The sequence below is a fragment of the Mesoplodon bidens genome (genome assembly GCF_964165515.1).
Source record: "Mesoplodon bidens genome assembly, chromosome: 7".
In the NCBI taxonomy this organism is placed as follows: Eukaryota; Metazoa; Chordata; class Mammalia; order Artiodactyla; family Ziphiidae; genus Mesoplodon; species Mesoplodon bidens.
Window position 1 is genome coordinate 18,467,300 of NC_138164.1, and position 27,861 is coordinate 18,495,160.

A 27,861-nucleotide genomic window follows, 5' to 3' on the forward strand; every position below is an offset into this window, starting at 1 on the left:
ACAAACAATAAATGCTGGAGAGGGTGTGGAGAAAAGGGAACCCTCTTGCACTGTGGGAATGTAAATTGATGCAGATACTATGGAGAACAGTATGGAGGTTCCTTAAAAAACTGAAAGTAGAATTACCATATGACCCAGCAATCCCACTACTGGGCGTATACCCTGAGAAAATCATAATTCAAAAAGAGTCATGTACCACAATGTTCATTGCAGCACTATTTACAATAGCCAGGACATGGAAGCAACCTAAGTGTCCATCGACAGATGAATGTCTAAAGAAGATGTGTCACATGTATACAATGGAATATTACTCAGCCATAGAAAGGAACAAAATTGGGTCATTTGTAGAGACGTGGATGGACCTAGAGACTGTCATACAGAGTGAAGTAAGTCAGAAAAAGAAAAACAAGTATCATATATTAACGCATATATGAGGAATCTAGAAAAATGGTATAGATGATCTTATTTGCAAAGCAGAAATAGAGACACAGACATAGAGAACAAAGATATGGATACCAAGGGGGAAAGTGGGGGGAGATGAATTGGGAGATTGGGATTGACATATATACACTATTGACACTATGTATAAAATAGATAACTAATGAGAACATACTGTATAGTGCAGGGAACTCTACTCGATGCTCTGCGGTGACCTAAATGGGAAGTAAATCCAAAGAAGGGGGGATATGTGTATTCAGATAGCTGATTCACTTTTCTGTATAGTAGAAACTAACACAACGTTGTAAAGCAACTATATTCCAATAAAAATGGAGATAGAAGTCCCTGCTTAGCTTACCTCCCAGGGGGGTCATGTAAACAAAATAAACTTCAAAGGAGCTGTCTCCAGACAAGATGATGTAAAAACAAAGAAAAATCTGATTTTGCAGATGTACAGTATGACATATTACTGGGGCCATTTTGTTGACTATGTTCTGCATGTGCGTGTCTGCGTTGGACTGTGAATTCCAAGAGAGCAGAGAATTTTGCTCAGTGGCTCACCCCCATTGCGTGCAGTCAGCCATTGATGGACTTTAGATAATTGATGAAAGGCAGTCTTGGAGAAGAAAGAAAAGACCAGTGGGTGACAAAGTGGGTATCAAAGAAAGTTGCACATGGATAGAGTGACTTATTTTCTCTGCACGAGATTTTACAGTCATGTCAGTCATTAAACATTGATTTAAAGTGTTAGTTATTGCTGACCTGGAGCAGATGTTTAGGAAAGTACTTTTAATCAACCACATAATTGATATTTTTTGCTACCCCTTTGTGTCTTAATTAAAGCAGATGAAAAAAGCCCTTTGTGTCCAGTAGTGACAGCACTGACTCACCATGTGGGGAATTCTTCTCACAGTCCATATTCAGCTGAGCATTTCATAAGTTTAGGTCTTCAGATATAAATTTGAACAGCTCCCAAAGTAAATGGCTTTTTTTTAAATGGCTTTTAAACAAAGTGAAAAAGAAGTCTTTACTAAACAAAATGAGCAATTTGGGGGGTCACTTTTATTAAAGTATGTAAATTAGAAACTTGATATGTTATTTCTGAGCTTGAGAAATCGTTCAGAAACAATGGATGGTTCTTTGTAGATTAGAAATCATTTCCTAGAATATGGGTTGGGTAATTTTTTTTTTTGTCTGAAGATTTGAACAAGGGTGTCTTTGTTTCTCTTCCCTCCTAGGAATGCAGGATCCCACATGGGGAGAGAGAGCTGCTTTCCTGTCCTTCCCACTCTTCAGGGCTGCCTTAGTGGCTGATGGGGGAGAGTGCAGAGCAGGGACAGAATGGGACTATGATGTGTTGGTTACTGGGCCTGGTGCTAGGAATAACTATATTTATACAAAAAAAGAAGCCATTAATTTTGGATTTTGGGGATGAGAGGAGAAGTTTTGTGATAGGTTAGCAGTTGAGCTATTTCTTGAAGCACCAGCAGTTTTCCAATTATGAAAACATGAGGGAAGTACAGCCTAAGCAGAAGCATGGGGGTGGGAGTGGAGTTCTGCTTAAGGAATATTGTAGGATTTTGAATGTAGTTGGAATATAAGGTCCAGGGAAGGAAGGATGCAATGAAACATGAGGCCAGAAAGATTAGTTTGAGATTAGATCATGAAGTGCATTGAATAGTTAGCCTAAAGAATTTGAATTTGATCCTGCAGGCAATGGGGAGTCAGTGAAGGCTTATGCAAGGAGCAGAGTGGTCTGGTCTGACCTTTGTTTAGGAAGGAAACCTGGTAGCCACTTGGAGGATGGATTGTGAGGGGGAAAGAAGGGAGGCAGAGAGATTGCTTAGGAGGCAAGGGATCATAGGAGTCTGAACTAAGGCAGTAGGGGAGAACCTTCCCGGCTGGGCAGGATGGTGGAGGGGAGGAAATAAAATTGGCAACTACACATGTTGATTGGTTGATTGCCGCAACAAATCTTTACTGAGTACTTACCATGTGCTAGACGTGCTGAGTACTTACCATGTGCTAGCTGAGAGGACAAAGATGAAGAGGACAGGGTCCCTGATGTTGAGGACTTGCCACTGAGTAACCCTCACGTGTCACATGTGCGCGTGGTGCATGGGCTGCTAGAGGGGCGATCCAGGGTGGGGACTGTCTGGGGTGTTGGGAAGGTAGAGGGACATTTGACTTGGGTCTTAAAGGATGGTGGCAAGCTGATCATGTCCCTGGGCTGCTTTTTAAAAATGATTGCCATTGCTCTGGGGGTAAGGACTGATCTTTACCTTGGCTCTAAAGGCTCTGCCTAATCTGGCCTACCCACCGCTCCAGCCTCTGCTCATCTCTTCTCTTCACTCACCCACTCTGGAAACAATGGATGGTTCTTTGTAGATTAGAAATCATTTCCTAGAATATGGGTTGGGTAATTTGTTTTTTTGTCTGAAGATTTGAACAAGGGTGGCTTTGTTTCTCTTTCCTCCTAGGAATGCAGGATCCCACATGGGGAGAGAGAGGCTTCTTTGGCTTCTTTCAGTCCCTTGAGGGCACCTCACTCTCTCCTGCCACAGGGAATTTGCCTGTTGACTTTGCTTGGAGCACTCTCACCATCCCCAGATCCCAGCCCAATCACCCTTTCCTTGGAGAAGTCTTTGCTGAGTCTTCAGACTCAGTCATATGTCTGTTACATGCTCTCATTAGCACCTTGTACCTCTCATAGCACTTCTTCAGGGCTGTAATTGTGCACTTTCTGTGGTCCTTTGATTCATGTGGGTCTCCTCCCACTAACCAGCAAACTCAAACCAGGCAGGGATTCTTAATAAATATATATTGGCTGACTGATGGACTAAAATAATTAATTAGTAAAAGGGGGAAGGGTATTTCAGGAATAGGGGACAGCATGAACACAGGTGCTGTGGTTTAGTCTAAGAAGGACTAGTGACTGGCTTAAGGGGAGGAAAAAGATGAGGCTAGAAAAGTATGTTGGGTAAACTTGGAAAGAACCCTCCGTGCCATGCTAAGGACACCCTGGGTGTAAGTTAGGTGCTCCCACTACAACCTGTTCTTCCCCATCAGAGACTGCACTCTAATTGTTGGCTTGACGGAGCTAGACTATAAATTCCTTGAGGGCAGGGGCTCTGCCTGATTCATTCATTAATGTAACTCCAGAATCTAGAATAGTGCCTGGCACTTGGTAGGACCAACAAACACTTGCTGAATTAATGAATTAATAAATGAATGAATGCTTTTATCATGGGAGCTTGGGGAGCCATGGAAGGTTTTTCATCTATTTAGACTTGCTCTAGGAAATGTTATTTTGGCAGCACGGTAGAAAAAAGAAGGGTCCATTTTCATTTATTTTATCCTTCCATATTGATACTTGAACATCTGGATTGGCTGAAAAGAAGTAAAGGTACAGACTGAATAGAATGAAATAGACTGGAGGCAGGAGATCAACTGGGTTGCTGTTACAGTCATTCTGGGGAAGATCCTAGTGGATGGTCATGCAGGGGACTGTGGGTTTGGGAGAGGGGTAGATTTGAGAGATGAACAGTTTGAATGACTAATGGAAGGTGAGGAGTTGGGAGCAGGCAAAGATGAGCCCAAGATATTCCAGATTTCTATTTGCCAAGAAAAACTCAAACTTCTTGCCAGTGGGGTCTTGCTGGAGAGGGAAGGGGGCAGTGAGGGGAGAAGACTGAGTAGGTGTCACCTCCAGGCCCTTTAGGACCCTTCTGAGGGGCTGCCCTCCACAATTCCTTGGGCATCCCCTATTCTAGACTTCAGTCAGAATAACAAGACAGAAGAGAGTGCTCAGAGACAGTATGCTAATGAGTAAGCAGCTGATTACCATATGAGATCACAGAGATTTCTTTTCCTTCTAAATACACTTTTATCCATTTCTTTGTATCCAAAGCAAGCAATATGGCAACAGACACTTGGGATTTCTTCACTGCTTATCGATATGAGTAATGGTCTGGAATAAGGTAACTGGATCTAGTGTTTTCCCAATTTTCACTCATTAAAGCTTCCCTCTTATTAGACTTAGGAGTCATTCATTTCTTCATTGAGAAAACCACTCTCCAGAGGGCTGGATGGAAAGGGTATGTGCCTGGGCCTCATTAGGCTGTGGAATGGCAGTAGAGGGTCTGGTGGCTTGAACTAACCTCAGTGGGATGACGCAAACTGAACTTGAAGGAGGTGGGGGCTGTTTGAGGGGATCTGGGGATACCGTGCATACATGCTACAGATAGACTGGATGAGGATGGGGGATGCATTGTTGGTAGACAAAGCCAAAGAAGGGAGTGGGATGGGACTGAGGGGGATGTACAGAGTGTTCCAGAATCTCCAGACTGCATGTTACACCATGCATGCTTTCCACCTGGAGCACTAACATTTCCCTCTCCAGAGGATAAAGAGAGAGTGATTATGGAGGCTGTTTAAGCAAGTCTGAAAGCCGTATGGGAGGCAGTCAGAGAAGATCACGGGCAGGCTTAAATCCACAAACAAGGGTTGAAGCTGTCATTCACTGGCAGACACTTAGGGGAGATCATGATCACGATGGAACTCCATAGGCACTGGCCGGAGCTGTGGTCCACAGGCGGAATTTCTTCTCTCTAAGCCTGCCGGCTTAGTGAATAAGTGGCTTGTGGGGCATGTATGGGAGTGGGAAGACCCTGGACCAGGTGTCAGGAGACTTGGGCTTGGATGGCCTCCAATATGCTGTGGCTTGTTCACCTTTCAGAGCATCAGTTTTCTCCTCTGATAGGAGAGATGGTAGATTCAGTGGTCTCTTTAAAAGAACTTTATAGAGTCATTTTCACAATGTTGATTCTTCCAATCCAAGAACATGGTATATCTCTGCATCTATTTGTATCATCTTTAATTTCTTTCATCAGTGTCTTATAATTTTCTGCATACAGGTCTTTTGTCTCCTTAGGTAGGTTTATTCCTAGATATTTTATTCTTCTTGTTGCAATGGTAGATGGGAGTGTTTTCTTGATTTCACTTTCAGATTTTTCATCATTAGTGTATAGGAATGCCAGAGATTTCTGTGCATTAATTTTGTATCCTGCTACTTTACCAGATTCATTGATTAGCTCTAGTATTTTTCTGGTGGCATCTTTAGGAATCTCTATGTAGAGTATCATGTCATCGGCAAACAGTGACAGCTTTACTTCTTCTTTTCCAATTTGGATTCCCTTTATTTCTTTTTCTTCTCTGATTGCTGTGACTAAAACTTCCAAAACTATGTTGAGTAATAGTGGTGAGAGTGGGCAATGCAATCCCTATCAAACTACCATTGGCAGTTTTCACAGAACTAGAACAAAAAAATTCACAATTTGTATGGAAACACAAAAGACCCTGAATAGCCAAACCAATCTTGAGAATGAAAAATGGAGCTGGAGGAATCAGGCTCCCTGACTTCAGACTATACTACAAAGCTACAGTAATCAAGACAGTATGGTACTGGCACAAAAACAGAAATATAGATCCATGGAACAGGATAGAAAGCCCAGAGATAAACCCATGCACAGATGGTCACCTTATCTTTGATAAGTGGAGAAAAGACAGCCTCTTCAATAAGTGGTGCTGGGAAAATTGGACAGCTACATGTAAAAGTATGAAATTAGAACACTCCCTAACACCGTACACAAAAATAAACTCAAAATGGATTAAAGACCTAAATGTAAGGCCAGACACTATCAAACTCTTAGAGAAAAACATAGGCAGAACACTCTATGACATTAATCACAGCAAGATCCTTTTTGACCCACCTCCTAGAGAAATGGAAATAAAAACAAAAATAAACAAATGGGACCTAATGAAACTTCAAAGCTTTTGCACAGCAAAGGAAACCATAAACAAGACAAAAAGACAACCCTCAGAATGGGAGAAAATATTTGCAAATGAAGCAACTGACAAAGGATTAATCTCCAAGATTTACAAGAAACTCATGCAACTCAATAACAAAAAAACAAACAACCCAATCCAAAAATGGGCAGAAGACCTAAATAGACATTTCTCCAAAGAAGATATACAGATTGCCAGCAAACACAAGAAAGAATTCTCAACATCATTAATCATTAGAGAAATGCAAATCAAAACTACAATGAGATATCATCTCACACCGATCAGAATGGCCATCATCAAAAAAATCTACAAACAATAAATGCTGGAGAGGATGTGGAGAAAAGGGAACACTCTTGCACTGTTGGTGGGAATGTAAATTGATGCAGCCACTATGGAGAACTGTATGGAGTTTCCTTAAAAAACTAAAAATAGAACTACCATACGACCCAGCAATCCCACTACTGGGCATATACCCTGAGAAAACCATAATTCAAAAAGAGTCATGTACCAAAATGTTCATTGCAGCTCTATTTACAATAGCCAGGACATGGAAGCAACCTAAGTGTCCATCAGCAGATGAATGGATAAAGAAGATGTGGCACATATATACAATGGTATATTACTCAGCCATAAAAAGAAACAAAATTGAGATATTTGTAGCGAGGTGGATGGACCTAGAGTCTGTCATACAGAGTGAAGTAAGTCAGAAAGAGAAAAACAAATACCGTATACTAACACATATATATGGAATCTAAGAAAAAAAAAAGTTCATGAAGAACCTAGGGGTAAGATGGGAATAAAGACACAGACTTACTAGAGAAGGGACTTGAGGATATGGGGAAGGGTAAGGGTAAGCTGTGACAAAGTGAGAGAGTGGCATGGACATATATACACTACCAAACGTAAAATAGATAGCTAGTGGGAAGTAGCCGCATAGCACAGGGAGATCAGCTGGGTGCTTTGTGACCACCTAGAGGGGTGGGATAGGGAGGTTGGGAGGGAGGGAGACGCAAGAGGGAAGAGATATGGGAACATATGTATATGTATAACTGATTCACTTTGTTATACAGCAGAAACTAACACACCATTGTAAAGCAATTATACTCCAGTAAAGATGTTAAAAAAAAAGAACTTTATAGGTCTGAGAATTCTGTATGACTTGCACATGGGTCTTTCCTTTTGGGTGGAGGAGAAAGATCACAGTGTTATCTGTCTGGAGGTGTCAGAGCACAGCTGAAGGGCAGTTGCAAAAATCCCTTGTTGTTTTTGAGAGTAGTGGCTGAAGAAGGAGAGAAAGCAAGGGTCTCAAGGCTCAGGAGTCGAAGCTCATCTGTAGAGGCGGTACTGGGGAGTCAGGGAGTATCATTGGGGAGAAGGCCAGGGAGCAGGGCCAGGACTAAGGTGAGACTGCATCTGAATTACCAGGGGAAGAACACAGAGGGGTTCTGCTTCAGCTGGTTTCCGATAAGGCACACTAGGGCACATGATTTAAGGAGGCATCACTCTTAAGGTAATCAAGTGCTGACAGTCCATTTGCTAGTGAGTGCCTCCTTAAATTTCGAACCCTAGGCTCCTGCTACCTCACTCTAGAGGTGGGTATTCTGTCCAAACCAGGGAAGTTGCCACGGCAACCCAGAATGGCTCATCTTGGATGGAAGGAGTATCAGAGAGATAAAGAAGAGAGACTTCTTGGACAGCCAGGCAGAGACAACAGCCAGGAAGAGGCTAACCTCAGTTTAATCTAGAATCACTCTTTAAAAAATGTCTTATTAAGGTATAATTGTCCAATAAAATTGTAATATATTTAAAGTGTACATCATGATTTGCTATCTGTACCTTCCATCTAGTTCATTAACACATCTATCATCTTATATATTTACCTTTTCATTTTTCGGTGAGAACATTTAAGTTCTATTGTCTCAGCCAATTTCAGTTATATATTACATCATTATAAGCTATAGTCATCCATGTTATAACTTACATTAATTATAAGAGGAATAAGATGCTCAGACCTTATTCATCGTATAACAGAAATTTTGTACACTTTTATTAACCTCTCCCTATTTCTCCCACCCCCAGACTGGCCATCACTTTTCTACTCTGTTTCTGTGAGTTTGACTTTTTATTTAGATCCCACATGTAAGCAATACCATGCAGTGTTTGTCTTTCTCTGTCTGGCTTATGTCACTTAGCATAATGCCCTCAAGGTCCATTCCTGTTGTTGCAAATGTCAGGATTTCTTCTTTCTTATGGATGAGTAGTATCCCATTGTTTATATAGGCCACATCTTCAGTATCCATTCATCCACTGATGGACACAGATTTCTCCACATCTTGGCTACTGTGACTAATGCTGCAGTGAACATGGGAGTGCAGACATGTCTTCCATATCCTGTTTTCATTTCCTTTGGATATATACCCAAAAGCAGGACTGCTGGATCATACGGTAGTTCTATTTTCAATTTTTTAAGAAACCTCCATACCTTTTTCCATAGTGGCTGCACCAATTTGTATTTCTGCCAACAGTGCACAAGTGTTCCATTTTCTCCACATCCTCGCCAACACTTGTTATCTCTTGTCTTTTTGATGCCTGCCATTCTAACAGGTGTGAGGTGATATCTCATTGTGGTTTTGATTTGTATTTCCCTGATGATTAGTGATGTGGAACATCTTTTCATATACCTGTTGGCCATCAATATGTCTTCTTTGGAAAAATGCCTATTCAGAGTCATCAGCCCTCTTCCCACTTTAAAACTGGATTTTTTTTTTCTTGGCCATTGAGTTGTATGAGTTCTTGTATATTTTGCACATTAACCTCTTATTAAATATATGATTTTCAAATTTTTCTCCCATTCTACATGTTGCCTTTTCATTGTATTAATGGTTTCTTTTGCTGTGCAGAGCCTTTTAATTTTATGTAGTCCCACTTGTTTATTTTTGCTTTTGTTGCCTTTACTTTTGGTGTCAAATCCAAAAAATCATTGCCAAGACCAGTGTCAAGGAGCTCACTCCCTGTGTTTTCTTCTAGGAGTTTTACAGTATCAGGTCTTAAATATAAGTCTATAATAAATTTTGAGTTGATTTTCCTGTATGGTGTAAGATAAGGGTCTGGTTTCATTCTTTTATGTAGCTGTTCAGTTTTCCCAACACTATTTATTGAAGAGACTACCCTTCCTCATTGTATAGTCTTGCCTTCTTTGTCACAAATGAATCGACCATGGGTTTATTGCTGGGCTCTCTATTCCGTTCCACTGATCTATGTGTCTGTTTTTATGCCAGTGCTATACTGTTTTGATTACTATAGCTTTGTAATATAGTCTGAAATCAGGGCGTGTGAGGCCTCCAGTTTCGTTCTTCTTTCTGAAGATCGCTTTGACTATTTGAGAGTCTTTTGTAGTTCTGTACAAACTTTAGGATTGTTTGTTCTATTTCTGTGAAAAATACCATTGGAATTTTGATAGGGATTGTGTTGACTCTAGATCGCTTTGGGTAGTATGGACATTTTAACAATGTTAATTCTTCCTATCCATGAGCACAAAATATCTTTCCATTTATTTGTGTCTTCTACAATTTCTTGTATCAATGTCTTATGGTTTTCAGTGTACAGGTTTTTCACCTCCTTGGTTAAATCTATTCCTAGGCATTTTATTCTTTTTGATGCAATTGTAAATGGGATTATTTTCCTAATTTCTCCTTCTGATAGCTATTAGTCTATGGAAACACAACAGATTTTTGTTTATTGATTTTGAATCCTGAAACTTTACTGAATTCATTTATTTTAACAGCTTTTTGATGGAATCTTTAGAGTTTTCTAGATATAATATCATGTCATCTGTAAATAATGACAGTTTTTACTTCTTCCTTTCCAAGTTGGATGCCTTTAATTATTTTTTTGCTTGCCCAGTTTGACTTGACTCGACTTCCAATATTATGTTGAATAAAAGTGGCAATAGTGGGCATCCTTGTCTTGTTCCTTATCTTCGAGGAAAAGTTTTTAGCTTTACACCATTGAGTATGATGTTAGCTGTGGTCTGTCATTTTTCTCTAAAAAACTCTTCCCATATTGTTATAAGCCTTTGGTTAATTTCCAGAGTTCTAAAAAAGTTAATTCTGACAAATTTTTTGCAGATTTCTCATTGCTATGGAGGAGACAATTTGGGGGGGGGTACTTTGCCCATTTTCACTGACATCCCTGCACTATATTTGAAATGCCCTTCTATATGATTGCCTTCTCATTTCTCAAAACTGAGCTCAAATGTCTCCTCCATTGTGAAGGCTTCTCTGGGTCCTCTGAGCAAAGGAGTCAGCTATTCCTTTATTCTCCTATACCTCTGTGTTCAAGCTTCTGTTATTTCACTTTTTATAAGAAAAAACAAAACAAAACAAAACAGTTCTTTATATCTGTTCCTGTCTCTCCTCCCAGCCTGCAAGCTCCTAGCCTGTGACTTACTCATTCCCCATGCCCAGGCTAGTTCCTGACACACAGTAAGTATACAGATTTGTAGGCTGAAGAGTATTGTCCTAGGAGACCTCAGCACTTAGCCAAGAGCTTCTCAGCTCCAGCCACCATGTTCTCCTCCTGCTTCTGTGACTCATAGCTGACCTCTGTTCCTTCATTGTGAGTGAGGTTCAACAGTAATCATTAATAATAATAATAGCAGCTAATATTTACTGAATAGAGTCTGTGCTAGATACCAGCTATAAAGCTAAGAATTTTATATTCAATAGCTCATTTAATTCCAGCATAAATCCTATGAGGTAGGTAATATTATCATAACTTTACAGGTAAGGCTGAGTAAGGGAAGTGGCAGAACTGGGGTTGGATGAAGGCCTGACTGTAAAGCCCCTGTTCTTAACTGTCTCATCTGAGGGATCTGTGAGAGGCATTTGGAGGAAGGGGAGCCACTCCAGTCTTTCCCTTCCTTGGGACCTCTTCTTCCTCCTTGACTAAAGAGATATGGCTCCCAGGTGTGTTCAGCCCATCCCGGGCTCAGCTGGGCCACCTTGTGCTTTGAAGCAACATAGCACTGAGGTCTCCTATAGGAACTGGTCCCCAGGGCAGTGGGGGTGGAGAGGCTCCATTTCCCTGGCATTGGAGTAACTGGTGCAGCCCTGAGGAGACAGGTCACAAAGATCCCTCATCAACATCCCAATTTCAACATGGTGATAGCCCCAGACTGCTGGAAAAGCCAACCCACACAGAACTGAGATATCATTCAGAGGACTCAGAAACATTTCAACAAATGCTAATATCAGTCTCTTGAATACAGCCCCATCAGCAGGAAGTGGGGGGACTGTGCCAGTATGCATGGGGCACACTTTTTGGCACAAGGGATCTTGTTGCTGAGCAACAGTAGCTGGCTTCCCCTCCTCCTCTTAACCTTTTTCTCTGCTTCTAAGCTTCCAGTTAGCTGATGGGAGGGGCTGAGGCTGCCCAGCCCAGGCTAGCCCTTGACTCCCTTTCCTGCAACAAGGGATCTATTCATGCTTTCTGAGCAGAGTTCATTGTCTCTCTGGTGTGTGTGTGTGTGTGGAGGACGGTGAAGGGAGAAGCCATGTGTGAACTAGGGAGACTTCATCTTCTAACCAAGCTGGCCAGGCTATTTAATCAATGCTGATCCAAGAACAGGAGCAGAACGTTACCTAGCAGAACTTGAGGTTTTGCATTGGTGCCACGGACCATTATGGTAAGGCCACACCCTGCTCTGCCCTCTCTTTCTTTCTACTCCCACCCCTGACCCCACCCTTGGAATTCTAGGCTCTTGGAAGGAGTCTCCTCTGGCAGCTCTGGTGCAGAGGAGAGGGGGCTCTAGAGGGGACCAGTGTGGTCAACCTCCTGGTTTGGTTTTCCCCAGGTGTGACTTTTATTTCCCACTCTTGTCCCCCATATGCCTAGCCAGGTGCTTTGCCTGTAGGCAGCACTTAGCAAGTCATTATTACATGAACTCCTCCTCAAAAAAAGGACGAAGAAGTCCTGTACCATTAAAGACCATTTTTGCAGGCTACCACATGGCCTTGGACAGGTGAGTGTTGAGGTGAGGCAGCTCCCGAGGTGAGGCCAGTTTGTTCAGAGGCTGAACTTCAAGCCAGGCTCCCTTGATACTGAGACAGGAAGAAAGGCTGAACATGCTCTAGAATCCTCTCTAGACCAAGCCATGTTGACAGGGGAAGGTGGTCTGCAGGGGAGACAGGACTTACTTCAACTTTAAGGGACTCTTTCTACTTTACTGGATTATAAATTCATTAAAGAAAGGACCCATAGTTTATATGTATTTATTATTAATATATTATTTATTATACTTAATATTTGTGTTGTACTTTATAAAACCCTATCAGCCACATAATCTGTTTTCTTCCTCCCTCCCTCCCTCCCTCCCTTCCTTCCTTCCTTCCTTTTATTCAATGTGCAATAACTGAATTCCCACTTTGTGTTAGGCCTTGAGCTAGACTCTGGGATGCCTAGACCAGAGAGGAAGGAGAGAGAGAGAGAAGTAAATGAGCATAATAGAGGGTCACAATAGGTGCTACTTGCGTTGAAGAAAGCTTCCTGGAAACGTGACACTTAAGCTGAGTCTTGCAAGGTCATAGGAGTCAGTATATGGGGAAGGGGACAGCAGGTGCCATGCTTCCGTGGTGTGAGAGTGTGTGAGGCTGCTAGGGACAGGCACGTGTGTTAGTATCACCCTGAGTTACGCTGTGGAGGAGTTAGTGCTGCCAGATGAGGATGGAGAGGTGAGGAGGGGCAAGATCACAGAGGATGCTGTGAGCTATGCAAGGGAGATTTGGATTTACCCTGAAGGCTACAAAGATCATTAGATACTTTAAAGATGGTGTTAACTGGCTAATGTTTGCATTTTAGAAAGATTGCTCTGGCATAGAGAAGGAATGGAGACAAAGCTAGATGGGGGAGACTACTCAATGGGTAGCAGGGGTTATCACTCTTATTTCATAAAGGAGAAAGTTGAAATTTGGAGGGCTGATGAGTTACCAAGTTCATATCGTAGGCTATAGACCTAGCCTTGAACTGCTGGTCCAGTGTTTTTGCCAAGATCTTACTTTCCTTTACTCTTCTTCATGGCACATGAATTTTAGGCATATGTCTGACCTACCCCACTCTATGCTTTCTTACTCCCATTCATTTGCCTCCTCAACACCTTTTTCCTGGAACACCCAATGACCATATATGTCAGTTCAAACCCTATTCATCTATGAGGGCCTGTCTCAGAGGCTGCCTCTTCCAGGAAGCCTTTCTTGAGCTCCCCAACAAGAAGTAAGCTCTCCTTTGGAATTCCAGTGTTAGTTAAACTGAACTTCTCTTCTGTCACTGAACTTGTGCTGCTTTGTTTACATGACTTATCTTCAGGACTCACAAGTAGGTTCTTTGAGGCGGTGGTTGTGGAGGTCCGTGTTAATTTACCTTGAACTTACAGTATCCCCCACCATGGACTGTCCACTTGGGCTGAATACTATTTACTGGGTGAATGAATGCATAGTTCGTAGGGGAGGGGCAGTTTTTCCTCCAAGATAGAATGAGGAAGGATGGGATCTTAGGATCTGAGGAGGGAAGCTGAGGGATTCAGTGGATGTCCTCCATGCTGGTGGGAACCAAGGTGAGGGGGTGGTGAAGAGTGCGGGCCTTGGAGCTGACCCAATCTGGGCTCAGGTCTCTGCTCTGACACTTACTGGCTGTGTGAGAGAAAGGTGGGTGGGGCTAGGGGCTCCAGGAGAGCAGGGAGGCCCGAGGGGCCTCTATGGGAACACACATGGAGTCCCCAAGGTGAAGAAAGGCTCACAAGTGGCAACGAGGGCCCGGCTGGAGTTAGAGAGTGGGGACTTCTTGTGGTCAGTGGTGATTTCTCTCCTTGGTGAGTGACTGACAGCTATTTCCCCAGAGCCTGATGCTGGATGGTCAAGCCCCCATGGAGGCTCAGTATGCAGAGGAGAGTCCAGGATCCTGGATCTTCAGAGCAGAGCCAGGAGACCCACTGCGGAGGCCCGAGGCCCAGCAGCAAGCCAGTAGGCCAGACTGGGCCATCGGGGAATGACAGGGTGGGGGCAGTGAAGGGACAATCTTCCTATATCCTCCAGGTTCTTTTTCCCCAGATCTTCCCAGGTTAGCCTTAAATGACTGATGGTGAGAGGCTGTCTCACTATTTATCCCAGACCTGCTTTTGCTCTGTTTCCCATTTGGGGGCTTGAGTGGGCTCCGAGGCTCCAGTGATCAGAGCTCTGCCCTCTACCCACCCCAGGATGATGGGGCAGGGCGAGGCGGGCAGGGGCAGTGGGGCAAACCACCGCCGCGAGTCGGTGGCTGTCTGGTCCCGGGGTGGTGCCTCGGGGTGAAGTGCGGCTGGCAGGCGGAGGCAGGGTCCCCAGACTCTCCTCTGCCCTCCTCCCCCGCAGTCTCTTGGGCAGGGCGCTGGTGCACAGGGCGGCGCGGCTGGGCAGTATTGGGAGCCCTGGTGTTGCTGGCTGGTGCAAGCATTGGCTCCTGGCTTCTAGGTCAGTGCTGGGACCTTCAGTGGCAGGGGAGGGGCAACGAACAGGATCTGGGGGATGCTGGGAGGGAGGAGCAGGTGCTGAGCAGGTGTGCAAGGCAGGTGGGATGAGCGTCTTTTCTGTCTAGTCTGAGTAGACAGCAAGTAGAAACGGGGTGATGGGCCAGCAGGAGGGACTCGGGCTCTCCGTAAAGAAGAACATTTCAGTCCTACAGTGAGAAATGTGCTCGAGTGGATGGTCCAGGGAGGCCCTTGTCAAGCTTCTCCAAGAGATCTTTCCCAGTCAGAGGGAGAGAGAGAGAGACAGACAGAGACATTGAGAGCGCAATGGCGCTCTTCTGCACGTTGCGGGGGGCTGCCTCGGGCAGGGTGGTCAGGAGCCCCCGGAGGCTGCCTTTGCCTCGCTCTGCTGCAGGTCCCTTGCTCTTCTCCTTGGCCCCCTCCTAGGGGAATCCCTTCCTTCCCCCAGCCTCTCCTTGTCTTTGTCCTCTGAAGCGCTGTATCTGTGGCCGGCTGCCTCTCAGCCTGTTCCCGGGACCCTGCAGGATGAGATGAGCTTAAACTGCTCGGAGGCCAGCGGTGAGGAAGCCCTGATCCCCTCGCTTCCCAGAGCAGGTGGGCCGCGCCCCAAGGTCGCAGGACTCCCACCTGGGCCCCGGGGCCCTGCACAGCTGTGGGGTCCTCCCTTCTGGCTGGGGGCAAGAGGACCAAACTGAAGGGCCACGAGTTCACTGCCACCCACCTGTGTCTCCCGTACCGTGAGGGTGGAGCCACGGCCCAGCCTTGTAGAGCTGATCTCTGATTTAGGGCTTTCAGCACTCCTGGGGGACGGTCTTGATCTCTAGCTGGGGCACGGCCAAGAGCCCAGGCTGCCAGGAGAGATGGCAACTCGCTCTTTGGGCAGCGTGAGGCTGCACGGTGGGGAAGAGGGGCCAGGCGTGTGTGCGGGGCCAGCGCGGGGCTGGCAAGGGTCTGGGCCCAGGGGCAGAGAACGCACAGAGGGCTGGGAACGTCTCGCCACGTTGTCTCCGCATCCCGCACTCAAATCTTGTCCCCTCCTCTCCAGGAAAGAGTTGAGGGTCAGCAGATACGGTGCTGCTAAGGCTGCGGGTAGAATCAGTTACAGAGGTTAGTTAGGGTCAGCTTGGAGCCTGCTTTTGCTAGCCGTGTGTGCCTTTGGTTCCGTTACTGCTTTGAGCTTCCATTTCCTTCTCCATGAAGTGGAGATGAAAATAGTTACCGCATGAAGTCTGAAGCATAATAAGAGCATAAAATAAAAGGGCTTAGCACAGAGCGTGGAAAAAGCAGGTGCTCAATAAACAGGAACCATCACTAGTATTGTCATGAGATTTGAAATCAGAAGACTTGGATCCATCACTTGCAGATCCTGTGACCTAGGACAGGTCGCTTAACCTCCGTGCCTTACTTCCCTCTGCAGAATGTGGAGGATGGGAATTCTCACCCCACATGGTCGCTGTGACACTTAGTGATGGAGCACGTTTAAAAGCACTTGGTTAAAACACAAACCTAAAAGGCTGCGCAAAGAGGGGTTATTTTGTTCTCGGAACCGGCTGGCTCCCTGGGGAACAGGGAGCCTGATATGGGGTGACCCAGATGCTATCGTGAAGGCCTCTTTAGGTCCCATGGTGGCCAGGTCCGGCTCGCCCTGCCCATGCTGCCCCTCCATCCCACAGCAGGTGGGATGTGGCTTTCATGCTGTGGTTTCAGTGTCTTTCAGAATAAACACCGAGGACTTCTTGCTGGAAGTGCAGGTGAGGGCCCGGCCAGACTGGCTTCTGGTCTGCCACGAGGGCTGGAGCTCTGCCCTGGGGGTACGGATCTGCCGGAGCCTTGGGCATCTCAGGTAGCTGGGGCCAGAGGTGGGGCCTGGGGAGGGTGGAGAGCTGGTGGGTGGGGGAGGAGCATTGAAGACCTCTATCTGTCTGTCACCATCAAAGTACCCAGGAAGTGGCAAGAGGTCATTTTGGTCATCTCCTGGCCTCTGGGCATGATGGCGCCCCAGTCTGTTTCTCTCCTTTGAACATCCTTGATTTTTAACAAATATAAATCCCAGAAGAGGTCATTGTCAAAGTCTTGCTCAGTCACTACACTGGTATAGTATCATATTCCGGTTATACTTAACCCCCATCTCTCGTGCTGATCGTCAGTTTAAAGCTGATTTCCTCCCGTTTTATTCCCTTCTCCTGCCAAGACTCACAGACCACAAGGCAGTGAACCTGTCTGACATCAGGCTCAACAGCTCCAGGCAGTTTGCTCAGCTCTCTCCTAGACTGGGAGGCCTCCTGGAGGAGGTGTGGCAGCCCAGGTAGGGCTTCTCAGGGGGCTGAGTGATGTCCCTCACTTCCTGGTGAACAATCCAGCAAAAATCTTACTATCATGAGAGCCTGGTGGTGAGGACACTGGAGGTGTAAGATAGGACAACAAAGAGGAATATTTCCCAATTAGAAATTACTAACTCAGCTCACAGGAGCCCTGCCCACCAATGTTTCACATACATCATCTTATTTGCCCCTCACAAGAACGGCAGGATTGGGTGTAATTGTCAGAGGATTTGAAATGGTACTCCTATTCCCATTTTACAGGTGGGAAAACTGAGACTCAGTGAAGTAAAGGGCCTTGTGCTAGGTCACAGAACTGATAAGCAGCCAAACCAAGTCTTGAAACCAGGCTCCTGTCTCCAAACTAGTCCCTCTCACCCCTGCCACACTTTATTTGGATAATTCTGCTATCTCAGGAGAGAGATGGTTGACTGTCTGGAACCTGGAGACCCTCCAGAGAAGAGAGGGCTCTGGGATGGCCCCTTCCCCAAATCCTGGGGGTGGGTGCAAGCTGAGCGGGTTTTCACCCTGCCTGGGTGTCCTCAAGCTTTCCAGCAGCCTCCTCCTGTCCCTGCTCTTAAAGCCTTCTCACCCCTTCACCACTGTTCCCGTCGGAACCTCAGTCCCCTCCTACCCAGCTCCTGTCCCCTGTGGGCTGATCAGGGGAACGTGGGGTCCCTGTCTTAGATACCTTAATAGGGAAGTAGGGGTGGGACTGACTCTGCCAGGAGAGCCAGGGGCCGTGGATTTGGGAAACTAGTAGAATCCAGGCATTAGGATGCTGGGGGCAAGAGAGAAGTCAAGAAAGAGGGCTTTGCTCCAAAAGGAGTTGATTTTTTTTTCCTTTTTAACAGTGTGTTTTAAATTTTTATTTATTTATTTATATTAGGCTGAACTATGTGGCTTGTGGGATCTTAGCTCCCCAACCAGGGATTGAACCTGGGCCCTCAGCAGTGAAAGTGCAGAGTCCTAACCACTGGACCACCAGGGAAGTCCTAGGAGTTGAGGTTTATGCTAAGAAAGAGGAGAGCAGGCATATGAGTACGCAGGGCCGGGCACAGGGCTTGAGAGAGAGTGGAGTCATCAGAGGCCGCAGCATGGGGCAAAGAACTGAGTCCATTCACTCACTCTCTTACCCACTCATCCGCTGAGCACACATTTACTCAGGGGCCTTAGTGGGAACAGCCGGATTTTCACATTCATGAACGCTCCATTTGTAACTGTGGGCCCTGCCCAAATCCAACTGGAGGACCACGAAGTCCTATGTGCCCGGGACGACTGGGCAGAGCACAGCTGCCGTCCCAGAGACCTGCTACAAGCAGGGGCCTGGGGACTTGGGTGGGGTCAGAAGCAGGTGGCTGTGGCTACAGAGAGGCCCCCTCTGCTCCCCCCAACAACGACCCCCTCCCCCAGGCCCTCGGTGGGTGTGCAGCCTGGGGTGGGCCCCCCGCCCAGCTTCCTGCTGGCGCTGCCTCTGTTTTGCAGGAACAGCTGTACTTCTGGTCAAGTGGTTTCCCTCAGATGCTCTGGTGAGTCCTGTCCTGGGTCCGGGAAGGAGGCGGTGGGAGGAGGGCGTCTCCCCGCTGCCCTCACGGTGGGACATCCCCACTGGGAAGCTCAGCTGGGTCTGGGGTGGGGTTCCTTGCCCACCTGCATGCAGGGCCCCTTCTTGCAGACACAGTTCTGCCGAAACAGAGCCCCATCTACACCTCTGTCCCATTCGCCACCAGCCACTGGTTTGGGTGGATGACCTCCTTGCCTCACTCCCCGCCCTGGCCTCCGACATTCCCTGGCCTCTGGGGGAGCCCCAAAGGGGAAACAGCAGCTTCTGGAGCCTAAGGATGGTGGGGAAAGAGGGGCCAAGTGGGAGACAGTTTGCAGAGTTCCTTTCACCCGCCTTCCCAGCCATCTAGCCATCTCTGCATCTGTCCTTCCACGCGTCTGTCCACATGCCACCATTTGACCCCTCCTATGGGACAGGCGCTTTCTTAGATCCTGGGGCTCCATAGATGATGCAGGCACCACCCCTGCTCTCAGCGAGCGCACCGCCTGACGGGGCAGGTGGATGTGTAACCAACATTCCCAGCTTCCCGCCCGATGCTTAGGGCCAGGAATGATAAATGGGAGCCATCCACGCTGGACCACAGGCCTCGAAAGTTAGCACAGTGCTGACACCCACCCCGCATTCTTTTCATCTCACAAGTGCTTGTCTGTTTGCAGAGTGTGGGACCAGGCCCCTGGCTTCCCAGATAGTGGGCGGGCAGGCGGTGGCTCCCGGGCGCTGGCCCTGGCAGGCCAGCGTGGCCCTGGGTGCCCGGCACACATGCGGGGGCTCCGTGCTGGCCCCGCACTGGGTGGTGACCGCGGCGCACTGTGTGCACAGGCAAGGCTGGGGGCTGCTGGGGGGAAGGTGCCCCCTAGCATTTTCTCTTTGGCCGTTGGTGTGTCCTGTATACAATGTCGAACTGTCCTCCTCCCATGTCTGCTGAGAGTGGGTCCGGGCGGTGTTTGTGAAATTCTCCCTGTTTGGTGCCAAGAACAGCTCTGCCTAAATAGCAGTCATAAAAATATTGGTGCTTTAGTTTTGTTCGGTCTTTAAGTTTTTAAAATGCTTTCACACTCACAGCCCTCCATGCTTCTTAACATTTATCACCACTGTAATTAAATCAATTTCCATGTAATTATTTGTTTAATGTCTTTCTTCCCCTTTACACTGGAAGCTCCATGGGGGCAGGGAAGAGTCTTGTTTACCACGGAATCCCTTTGTTGATTTTTCCCCTGCCTTGTCCCCGTGGCCTGGAATATAGTAGGTGCTTAATAAATGCTGGTGGGAAGGAATGAATGAGCTCTTCGGCCCTCTTCTCTTGATGGCGGGCAAGGCAGGTGGTGTAATCCTCATCTTATAGCGAGGAAACCGAGGCTGGGAGAGCCGAAGTGCCTCCCCAGCGATCACACTTAGGAAGTGGGGAGACAGCACTGAGGAAAGCTTTGCTGACTCGGCTTAGAGCTCTGATAATCACACAAGGCCCTTCCATGTTTGCTGTAAAACTTGAAGGGGGTTATACGGGAGAGTGCAGGGGTGGTGGCCAATGATCATAGTGTCTCACTTTTCTCTCCATCAGTGCCTGAGCGTTTATTAAGCACCTACTGCATGCCCAGTGTCTTGCCAGCTGCTGGGGGATTCTAAGAGGCTTGGGCCCTGGGAGCTTGCAGCCTGGTGATGGGGCCCCCACTAACAGCCGCGCTTGTTGGCTTCCTCCCCCCACCAACTCATTTATGTCAACGTCTCTGGCCCCTTCCTCCCCCAGGCTCAGCTCAGCTCCCTTGTGCAGTTTCAGGCTGTCCCGCCGGTCCAGCTGGCGGGTCCATGCGGGGCTGGTCAGCCACAGCACGGTCAGGCCACACCGGGGGGCTGTGGTGGAGCGGATCATCGCCCACCCTCTGTACAGTGCCCAGAGTCACGACTACGACGTGGCCCTCCTGCAGCTCCGGACCCCGCTCCACTTCTCAGGTGAGGCTGTGGTGAGAGGGGCGGTGCCGGGAGCGCGAGAGCCCCGTGGGTTCCTAAGACCCCCTTGTGCCGTGAACCCAACGTTCACTTCATTTGGTGACCGTCGTGGACTCTGGCATCACCTGGACCTGGGGTGGCGCCAACTCTTCCACACACTCTTTTGGGGACAAAGGTTCTGGCCCTTTTCCCATCTGGGCTGCAGGCGGGATTTGCCTTGAGGTCCCAAGGAGAGCGTCTCAGTGGCTCCATCTCCCAACAGGCTGCCGGTGCCAGGTCCCAGCCGGGTTACAGTGAATAATAGTTAACTATGTATTGACAGTGAATAGGATAACCGTTAATAACTAGCACCACGTTACGGTTAATAAGATTTCCCTTACCAAATATCCTTTCACCCCATCCTCAGAACAAACCTGACAGGGAGCTGAGGCCGGTGTATGCAGATAAGGATGCTGACCTTTAGAGAGCGAATTGACTCTCTTCAAGTCCACGAGGCAAACAATTCCCGGGGCAGAGCATCTCCCCCACAGCATCTGCCCTTGAAGGGCAGCTCTTCCACACACACGTGCCAAGTGCACTCACCTACAGATACACATGCTCACACACACACACACACACACACATGTGTGCATGCCCTCACACGCTCACACACTCATGCAAGGCTCACATAAGTATGCACACCTACTCCTGTGCACGCCTACTCTCACACCACACACACACACACACACACACTCAGCACTCCTCCCTCCCATTGCTACCTGGAGCTTTGGGTTTCCCCAGCAACAGTGGTTGCTCTATGCCGTTCACAAATTCTACCGTATATGGGTGCTCTCTGCACCGTTGTTCAACAGTTAATGCTTCTAAATTGACATGAATATATTTAAAGGGAAACTTTAAGTTACTGCCTAATTGGAGAATCCATATGACTTATGTTAAATAGATAATAACCACAAAAATGCACAGAGTGAAAGCAAAACAGTGCTCAGGTCCCAGCTAGGCGCCGTGCTCTGCAGAACTGCCGCGTCAGGCCGCTCTCTCTGTGCTTGGAAGGGGTGGGCAGGCGTGAAGAGAGGCACAGAGTAGCACCAGACAGACTCTTTCTCCTTGGTGCAGAAGAGGGGCTGAAAGAGAACCGAAGAGGAAATACTTTCTCCCAGCGAAGTGGCGTTTATCTAACGGCAGGTCTATGCATTATGTAAAATCAGGTTCAGGCTCCGCCCACAGGACAGGTCGCACCCTTTTGGAAACCATGTCCCAAGAAGGTCCACACACCCTGGGGAAAATCCAAAATGGGTCCTCATGAGGAGAAGTTAGGTACAAACACCCAGAAGGAGTTTCCATCCCCCATCAGCCCCAGGTGGGGATGCACCGTGTGTACACCGCCCGGCCTAGGGCACCAGGCACACTGCAGTTTCCACACTGTCCTCTGCGTGAATGGTGGCTCCCAGGTGGGGCAGGGCCTGACCCGCACAGCTGTACAGGAGGCCGGAGCCAGGACTGTTTGAGGAGGGGGCGTGGAGGACATGCCCGCCCTGGTCCTTTGCCCAGGCTGCGGGCAGGGAGGCCGAGCCGGAGTGGGACCCGGGACCACTGCCTCTCCGCAGACACCGTGGGCGCCGTGTGCCTGCCGGCTGAAGAGCAGGAATTTCCAAGGGACTCGCAGTGCTGGGTGTCTGGCTGGGGCCACACTGACCCCAGCCACAGTGAGTCAGCTCCCAGGGCCCGGAGTGCACAGGGGTGTGGGTGTCGGGGAGGCATCCTTTCCCAAGGTGAAGCACCTCCTCCTCCCCTTCTCCCAGGAGGGCCACGGCCTCAGCATCAGGGTGTATGTGTGGGGTCTACTCCTCCTCTTCGCTCCCAGCCCCCAAGTCTGACGGACCCCTGCCTCCTCTCCCCGAGTCCACAGCTCCCATCCTGGGCTCCCCTCTTTGGGCCTCCGCACCTCCGGGGCCTCTAAGGCCCTCTTGCTGCCCTGCTTTCCCGGGCCTTGCTCTGCGCCCCTCCATCTCCGCATCTGCCTCCCGCAGCCCACAGGTCGGACACGCTCCGGGACACGGTGGTGCCCCTGCTCAGCACCGAGCTCTGCAACAGCTCTTGCGTGTACAGTGGGGCCCTCACGCCCCGCATGCTGTGTGCCGGCTACCTGGACCAGAGGGCCGACGCGTGCCAGGTGCAGGCGGGCGGGGGACCCGGTGCGAGGTGGGCGGGGCCTGTGGCCGGGAGCCCGGCTGACATCCTCTCCGCGAGCGGGCGCGCCCAGGCAAGTGGGCAGCGCGCTGAGGGTTGAAAGGGGGCGCGAGGCAAGACGGGATCCGTCCTGGAAGCAGGACCGCCTGGAATACAGGGTGTGCTCCCGGCCCCGGGGTCGGGGGTTGGGGAGTGGGTTGGGGAGTGGTCTGCCGCCACTCCACCAGGAAGGACTAACTGCCTGTTCTCTGTGTCCCGGTGCCTGGATGCCGCAGGGGGATAGCGGGGGTCCCCTGGTGTGCCTGGACAAGGGCACGTGGCGCCTGGTGGGCGTGGTCAGCTGGGGCCGCGGCTGCGCAGAGCCCAACCACCCCGGTGTCTACGCCAAGGTTGCCGAATTCCTGGACTGGATCCAGGACACGGCGCAGGTGAGTCGGGGGGCAGGTGGGGTAGACCCGTTTGTGAAGGACCAATAACCCTCGGAGACTGTGACCCTCATCCCTCGGGCCTGGGCCCTGCTGGGGGCTGGGGAATATTCCCAGACTGGGAGGAGGAAGAAGTGATGCTTATAACGTTGAATCCATTCTATCAATTTAAGCATTCACTAAGGAAGAGTTGACCTGAATTTGTAGCCCAGATCTGCCATTTCCTGTGTGACCTGTGGCAAATTCCTAACTTTGGTAAACCTCAGTGTCCTGGTAGTAACCATCGTGGCTACTGTATATGCCATCATATGTGACGATTACGTGAGGTAAGACCTGCCCAGCGCTAGGCTTAGAGTGAGTGCAGGTGTCATTACGTATTTACTTATGACCATTACTCATCCCTGGTCACGCCTGCTCTCCCTGCCCTAGGGAGAGAGCTCAGCATTTAGCAGTTTGAGTTCAGCAACTGATTCATTCTGTGTGATCCTGGGCCGGCCACTCCACTTCATCCGTTCAGTGGAAGAGCCAAGTGAGAGAATGTGTATAAAAGCACGTGATCTGAATTAAAAGTACTTTACAGATGCAGGGTGTGACAGTGGGAAACATCCTTCTGCGAGGTTGGGCTCAGGGCAGGTGGTAGATAATAAACTTTAGAGTTTACAGGGGACCTATGCGTCCACCTTCTCATTCAAACCTTACAGAAAACCTAGAGAAGCAGATATTTTAGCCCCATTGGATAGAAGTGGAAATGAAGGTTCTGAGTGGTTAAGTGATTTATTAAAATGCTAGTTACTCAGCTAACCCAGGGTGCAGCCACTCTGTAGATCAGCTCCTGTCTCTTTCAGCTCAGGACTCCCTCCCCTGGTCCTGTTGTTTCCTCAGTCTCACTGCATACCAGCCTCATGTTTCCTGGGGTCTCTGGCAGGTCCACTAGATGGAGGAGAAGCAGCAGCCCCGGATGCGGAAGGCATGGATCTCTTATCACTGCACAAGAGACAGTCACCACCCACCGGCCAGCCTCCACGCCACAGGGCCTCTCCCCTCCAGCCCTGATTGCCAGCCCCTCTATCTCACCAGAGAGCCTCAATGACAGGAGAGAAGCTGGGGTTGGGTTGGGAAGCTGGGGGAGCTGGGAGGTGGGGAGGAGCAGCTGGAGAGGAAGAGGGTGCTGGCGGCAGTCGGGAGCCTGCCTTTCTGCACCGCCCCCCAGCCCCTGTGCGCATCTTTTGGGAGGATGCTCAGGGATGCCCTGGGCCTGCCTTCTCCCTGTGCTCTCAGGGGGGGAAGTGCCTCCCTACAGACCCAGGCTGGGAAGCTCCTGGGCAGATGGGGTCAAGGCTGGACCGGCCCAGGTGAAGCCCATGGAGTCAGGATCCGCCCCACTCTTCTGTCGATCTCACCTACTTCCTGCTGTCGCTTGGCTCTGGCTGGCCCTGCTGGGGCGGGGCGGGGGGGGCACCGTAAGAACACTCTGGTTGGTGTTGGAATAGGGCGTAGGTTTTAAATGACAGTTCTGTGAACTGGTCCAGGACTTCCGGTATTAAAGTGAAATGCTGTATGGCCTTGGTCCCGTCCTCCCCCCATCCCACTTCTCTCTCTTTCTCTCACACCCACATTAAGGGGTAGTAGAATTACAATTTTCCTCCCATACATGTTTCTTAAAGCTCTGGAACTGACTCCTGCTCATATAATTCTGTACATTTGTTAAATCTACATGTCATGATTGACAACAGAAAGCCCCAGCCTTCCAGGTGCTCTGATGCTGCAAGTCTGAGTGCCACTGAGTCAGTGCTCCCTCCGGGAGGGTCTGGCTTCCCCACGAGACCCATCTCTCCTCAGCTCTTGTTTCGGGACTGGGCCTTCTTGCTCGGGAGATGTCTTTCTGAGTTTCTGCCCAGTTAGCATTTTCCTGGTTAAGCTTCTCCCCCACTCTCTCCTTTCTAGCAGTTAAAATGCAATTGGTATCTTGTTTCTAAAAACTGCAATGAATTTTTTATGGTGCTTACCCAAGGAAATGCAATTAGCGTTTAGCAATAACACAACTTTTTTGTGTGTTTATCAGCATTTTTTTGAGGGGTAGTACAAATGAATATTCATTCCTGGAGGGTCTGCTTCCTTTGCAAAGAAGTGCTTTAGAAAAAAAAGGGCCACAATTTACTGTCGTTTAAAAACAGCTGGGGAAGTGGCTGCTGGGAGTCTGCTGCCCAACTGCAGAAGCAACGTGGGTGAGGCCCTGGCAGGTGGTGGGTAGTCTGACCCTGTGTTCTGAGAGCCCCGACCTCCAGCCTCCATCCCGAGATCAGCATTTACTACCCGACTCTGGTGGGTCCCCGCCTCAAGAGGCGGTTTCAGGGCTGCCGATCTCCCTGGGCAGGGAAGAGTTACCAGCAAATCCATCAGCGACGATCATTTTTGTGTTTCTGTTGTTGCCCATAGGCGTTTGCTTATTTAAAGGGAGGTTTTTATTTACCACAGTCATTATGATCTGTTAATAATCAGTAACACTTGGATACTATTTTACAGTTTATCAATCCTGCTCACACGTGGTATCCCATTTAAATCTCACACCATCTATGTGGTGAAGATATTATTATTGTGCCCATTTCACAGGTGAGAAAATTCATTCAGAAAGATGAAGTGACTTCCCCAGCACCAGCCAGCTAATAAGTGCCAAAGCCAGGATGGGAACTTCGAGTCTTTTTATGCCAAATCCACATCATTGTTTTGCACACAGATGAACGAGATGGTCCAATATTGCACAGAAGTATAGAATGGGAAGGTTGGTTTAGTCACCTGCCTACAGTAATGCATTGCCATCCCTCTTTTTTATAGGTGAGGTAACCAAAACCTGGGAAGTGGCTCCTGCCAGAGACCCTTCCTGGGCAATGTTCTTACAGATTTCCAGTTCTGCATGGTCTGACTTAAAATGTTACAAATGAGTATTTTCCACAGGAGGATGATAAAGAGAACGCTAATTAGAGAATTTGCTAATAGCGATTCCCTGTTTACCTATAGAAGGTCCTGGTATCTTTCACCAGGCTACCAGTCAGATCTACAGACTCAGAGGCTCTCACCTGCCCTTCCTGTATTGGCAACTGCCAATCCAGCTCTTAGGAAAGTGAGGAAAAGTGGGTGCCCTGGGCTGGCTGCTGGAGGGCAGGGCTGGAGATGGGAGCAAGGAAGGGTGAGAAGATTCAGGTCTGGGAGGATTTTAATGAGGACCAGCTGGGTGCCCAGCTGTGTGACGCTCTGCAGGGAATTCAGAGGCAGAGAAGCGGCTGCCTTATTGGAGCCATGAGACGTATTTGCAATAAGTTATTAGTGGCCAGCCAAGCACGAGGCTGAGTGGTGAGGCGGTAATTGCTAAGGGAGCTCCAAGGGCCTATTGTTGACTAAGTCAGGGCGTTTCTGTGCTCAGGAAACCTGTCTCTCTCCCCAAGAATTCAGCATCCCACCTGCCTTGGCAGAGCTTGCCAGCCTCCTGAGACTTCCCAGGAAGGTGGCTCCTGGCTGCCAGGCCCAGGGCAGAGCCCTTCTCTCATCCTACTCCTTCTCTGTGCTTTGGGGGCCTGGAGGGTACAGCGGGGTGCAGCCTCTCTCTCCTTGTTAGACTTTCCGTGGAGCCCTGCTTCTCCTAGGAGAGTTGCTGTGAACAAGGGGGCAGCCCTGTCATTCCTCAGAAACATTTCTCGGGCTGTTTCCTGCATTTCATTTTTGGAAGTGCTGGGTTCACCCACAATAGGACGAAACTGGAAATGCTGTAAATGCTAGAAGCTGGTACAGTAGCTGTCAGGAGATGGTTTTCCTGAGTCTCCCCACTGTTTTTCTCTCTTCTTCCTTTTCTGCCCTCTCCTGACCATGTACTTAGGACCCTCCTGGTTGCTCAAAAGAGAGCCCACCTACACCTACTCCCACTCTTTCGCCTCTGTCGTCATCCTGGGTCTGGATCCCCCCACCTCCCTATGTAGACACACCAGAATGTATCTTTGTGTTTGCGTCACTGGGGCTCTGCTTCCTGCTAAAGTCTTTGGAGCCCAGTATGCTTAATGGCCCTTTAAACTGTGTCTTAAATACCTCCACCTCTAGGAAGGCTCCTCATCGTAGGCAGGGAGCAGCTTCCTACTGAGAGGTGAAGCTGGTCTTTCTTACACATTCTGAGGCCAGGAAAGGGAGAGGCGGAGCCTGCAGGCACCCTCTGCAGATTTCCAGTGCCCCCCGGAGCCCCAGGGCCGAGCAGTGCAGGGAAATCTGCTGGCGGGTTTTCTCCTGGGCTTGGTGCTGGGGTAGACCACGCTGGGGACTCAACAGAATGGAGAGAAGAGTCCTGGCTCCAGAAGGCATGATCTGTCACTAATGTGACAGGAAGGCGGGGGCTTTCACAGGCCTGGGCTTATCTCCTGTGCACCCTCCCTTCCAAGGAATCTCTGGCTGTGGCATCTGATGGTGCACAGTCCTGTCTGGGTCTTTAACCACTGGAGAGTGTGCTGCCCTAAGCTAGTGACTCAGCCTTCTTGGAGTTTGGTCTCCCATCTATCAAATAAGGGGTCTGGGTGAGGGCGTCTCCGTGGGATCTGCCTTATCAGGCCGCCTTTAACACAAACCTCTGCTGCCTCTGGACAC

The 27,861-nt window shown here is 48.8% G+C and overlaps 1 protein-coding gene across 1 annotated transcript in view; it reads left to right on the forward strand.

The window, feature by feature from the left end:
• Positions 1-25,062, forward strand: part of TMPRSS5 (transmembrane serine protease 5) — a 37,384-nt gene extending 12,322 nt beyond the window's left edge. The window contains exons 2-14 of the mRNA XM_081240620.1: positions 214-386; positions 14,177-14,300; positions 14,688-14,786; positions 15,278-15,397; positions 16,511-16,646; positions 16,995-17,108; positions 18,607-18,650; positions 19,342-19,504; positions 20,454-20,632; positions 22,234-22,332; positions 22,657-22,799; positions 23,092-23,244; positions 24,167-25,062. Coding sequence (XP_081096746.1) covers positions 214-386; positions 14,177-14,300; positions 14,688-14,786; positions 15,278-15,397; positions 16,511-16,646; positions 16,995-17,108; positions 18,607-18,650; positions 19,342-19,504; positions 20,454-20,632; positions 22,234-22,332; positions 22,657-22,799; positions 23,092-23,244; positions 24,167-24,175 — 1,556 coding nt within the window. The 3' untranslated portion in view covers positions 24,176-25,062. The remainder of the gene's footprint in view (positions 1-213; positions 387-14,176; positions 14,301-14,687; positions 14,787-15,277; positions 15,398-16,510; positions 16,647-16,994; positions 17,109-18,606; positions 18,651-19,341; positions 19,505-20,453; positions 20,633-22,233; positions 22,333-22,656; positions 22,800-23,091; positions 23,245-24,166) is intronic.
• The last annotated feature ends 2,799 nt before the right edge of the window (positions 25,063-27,861 follow it).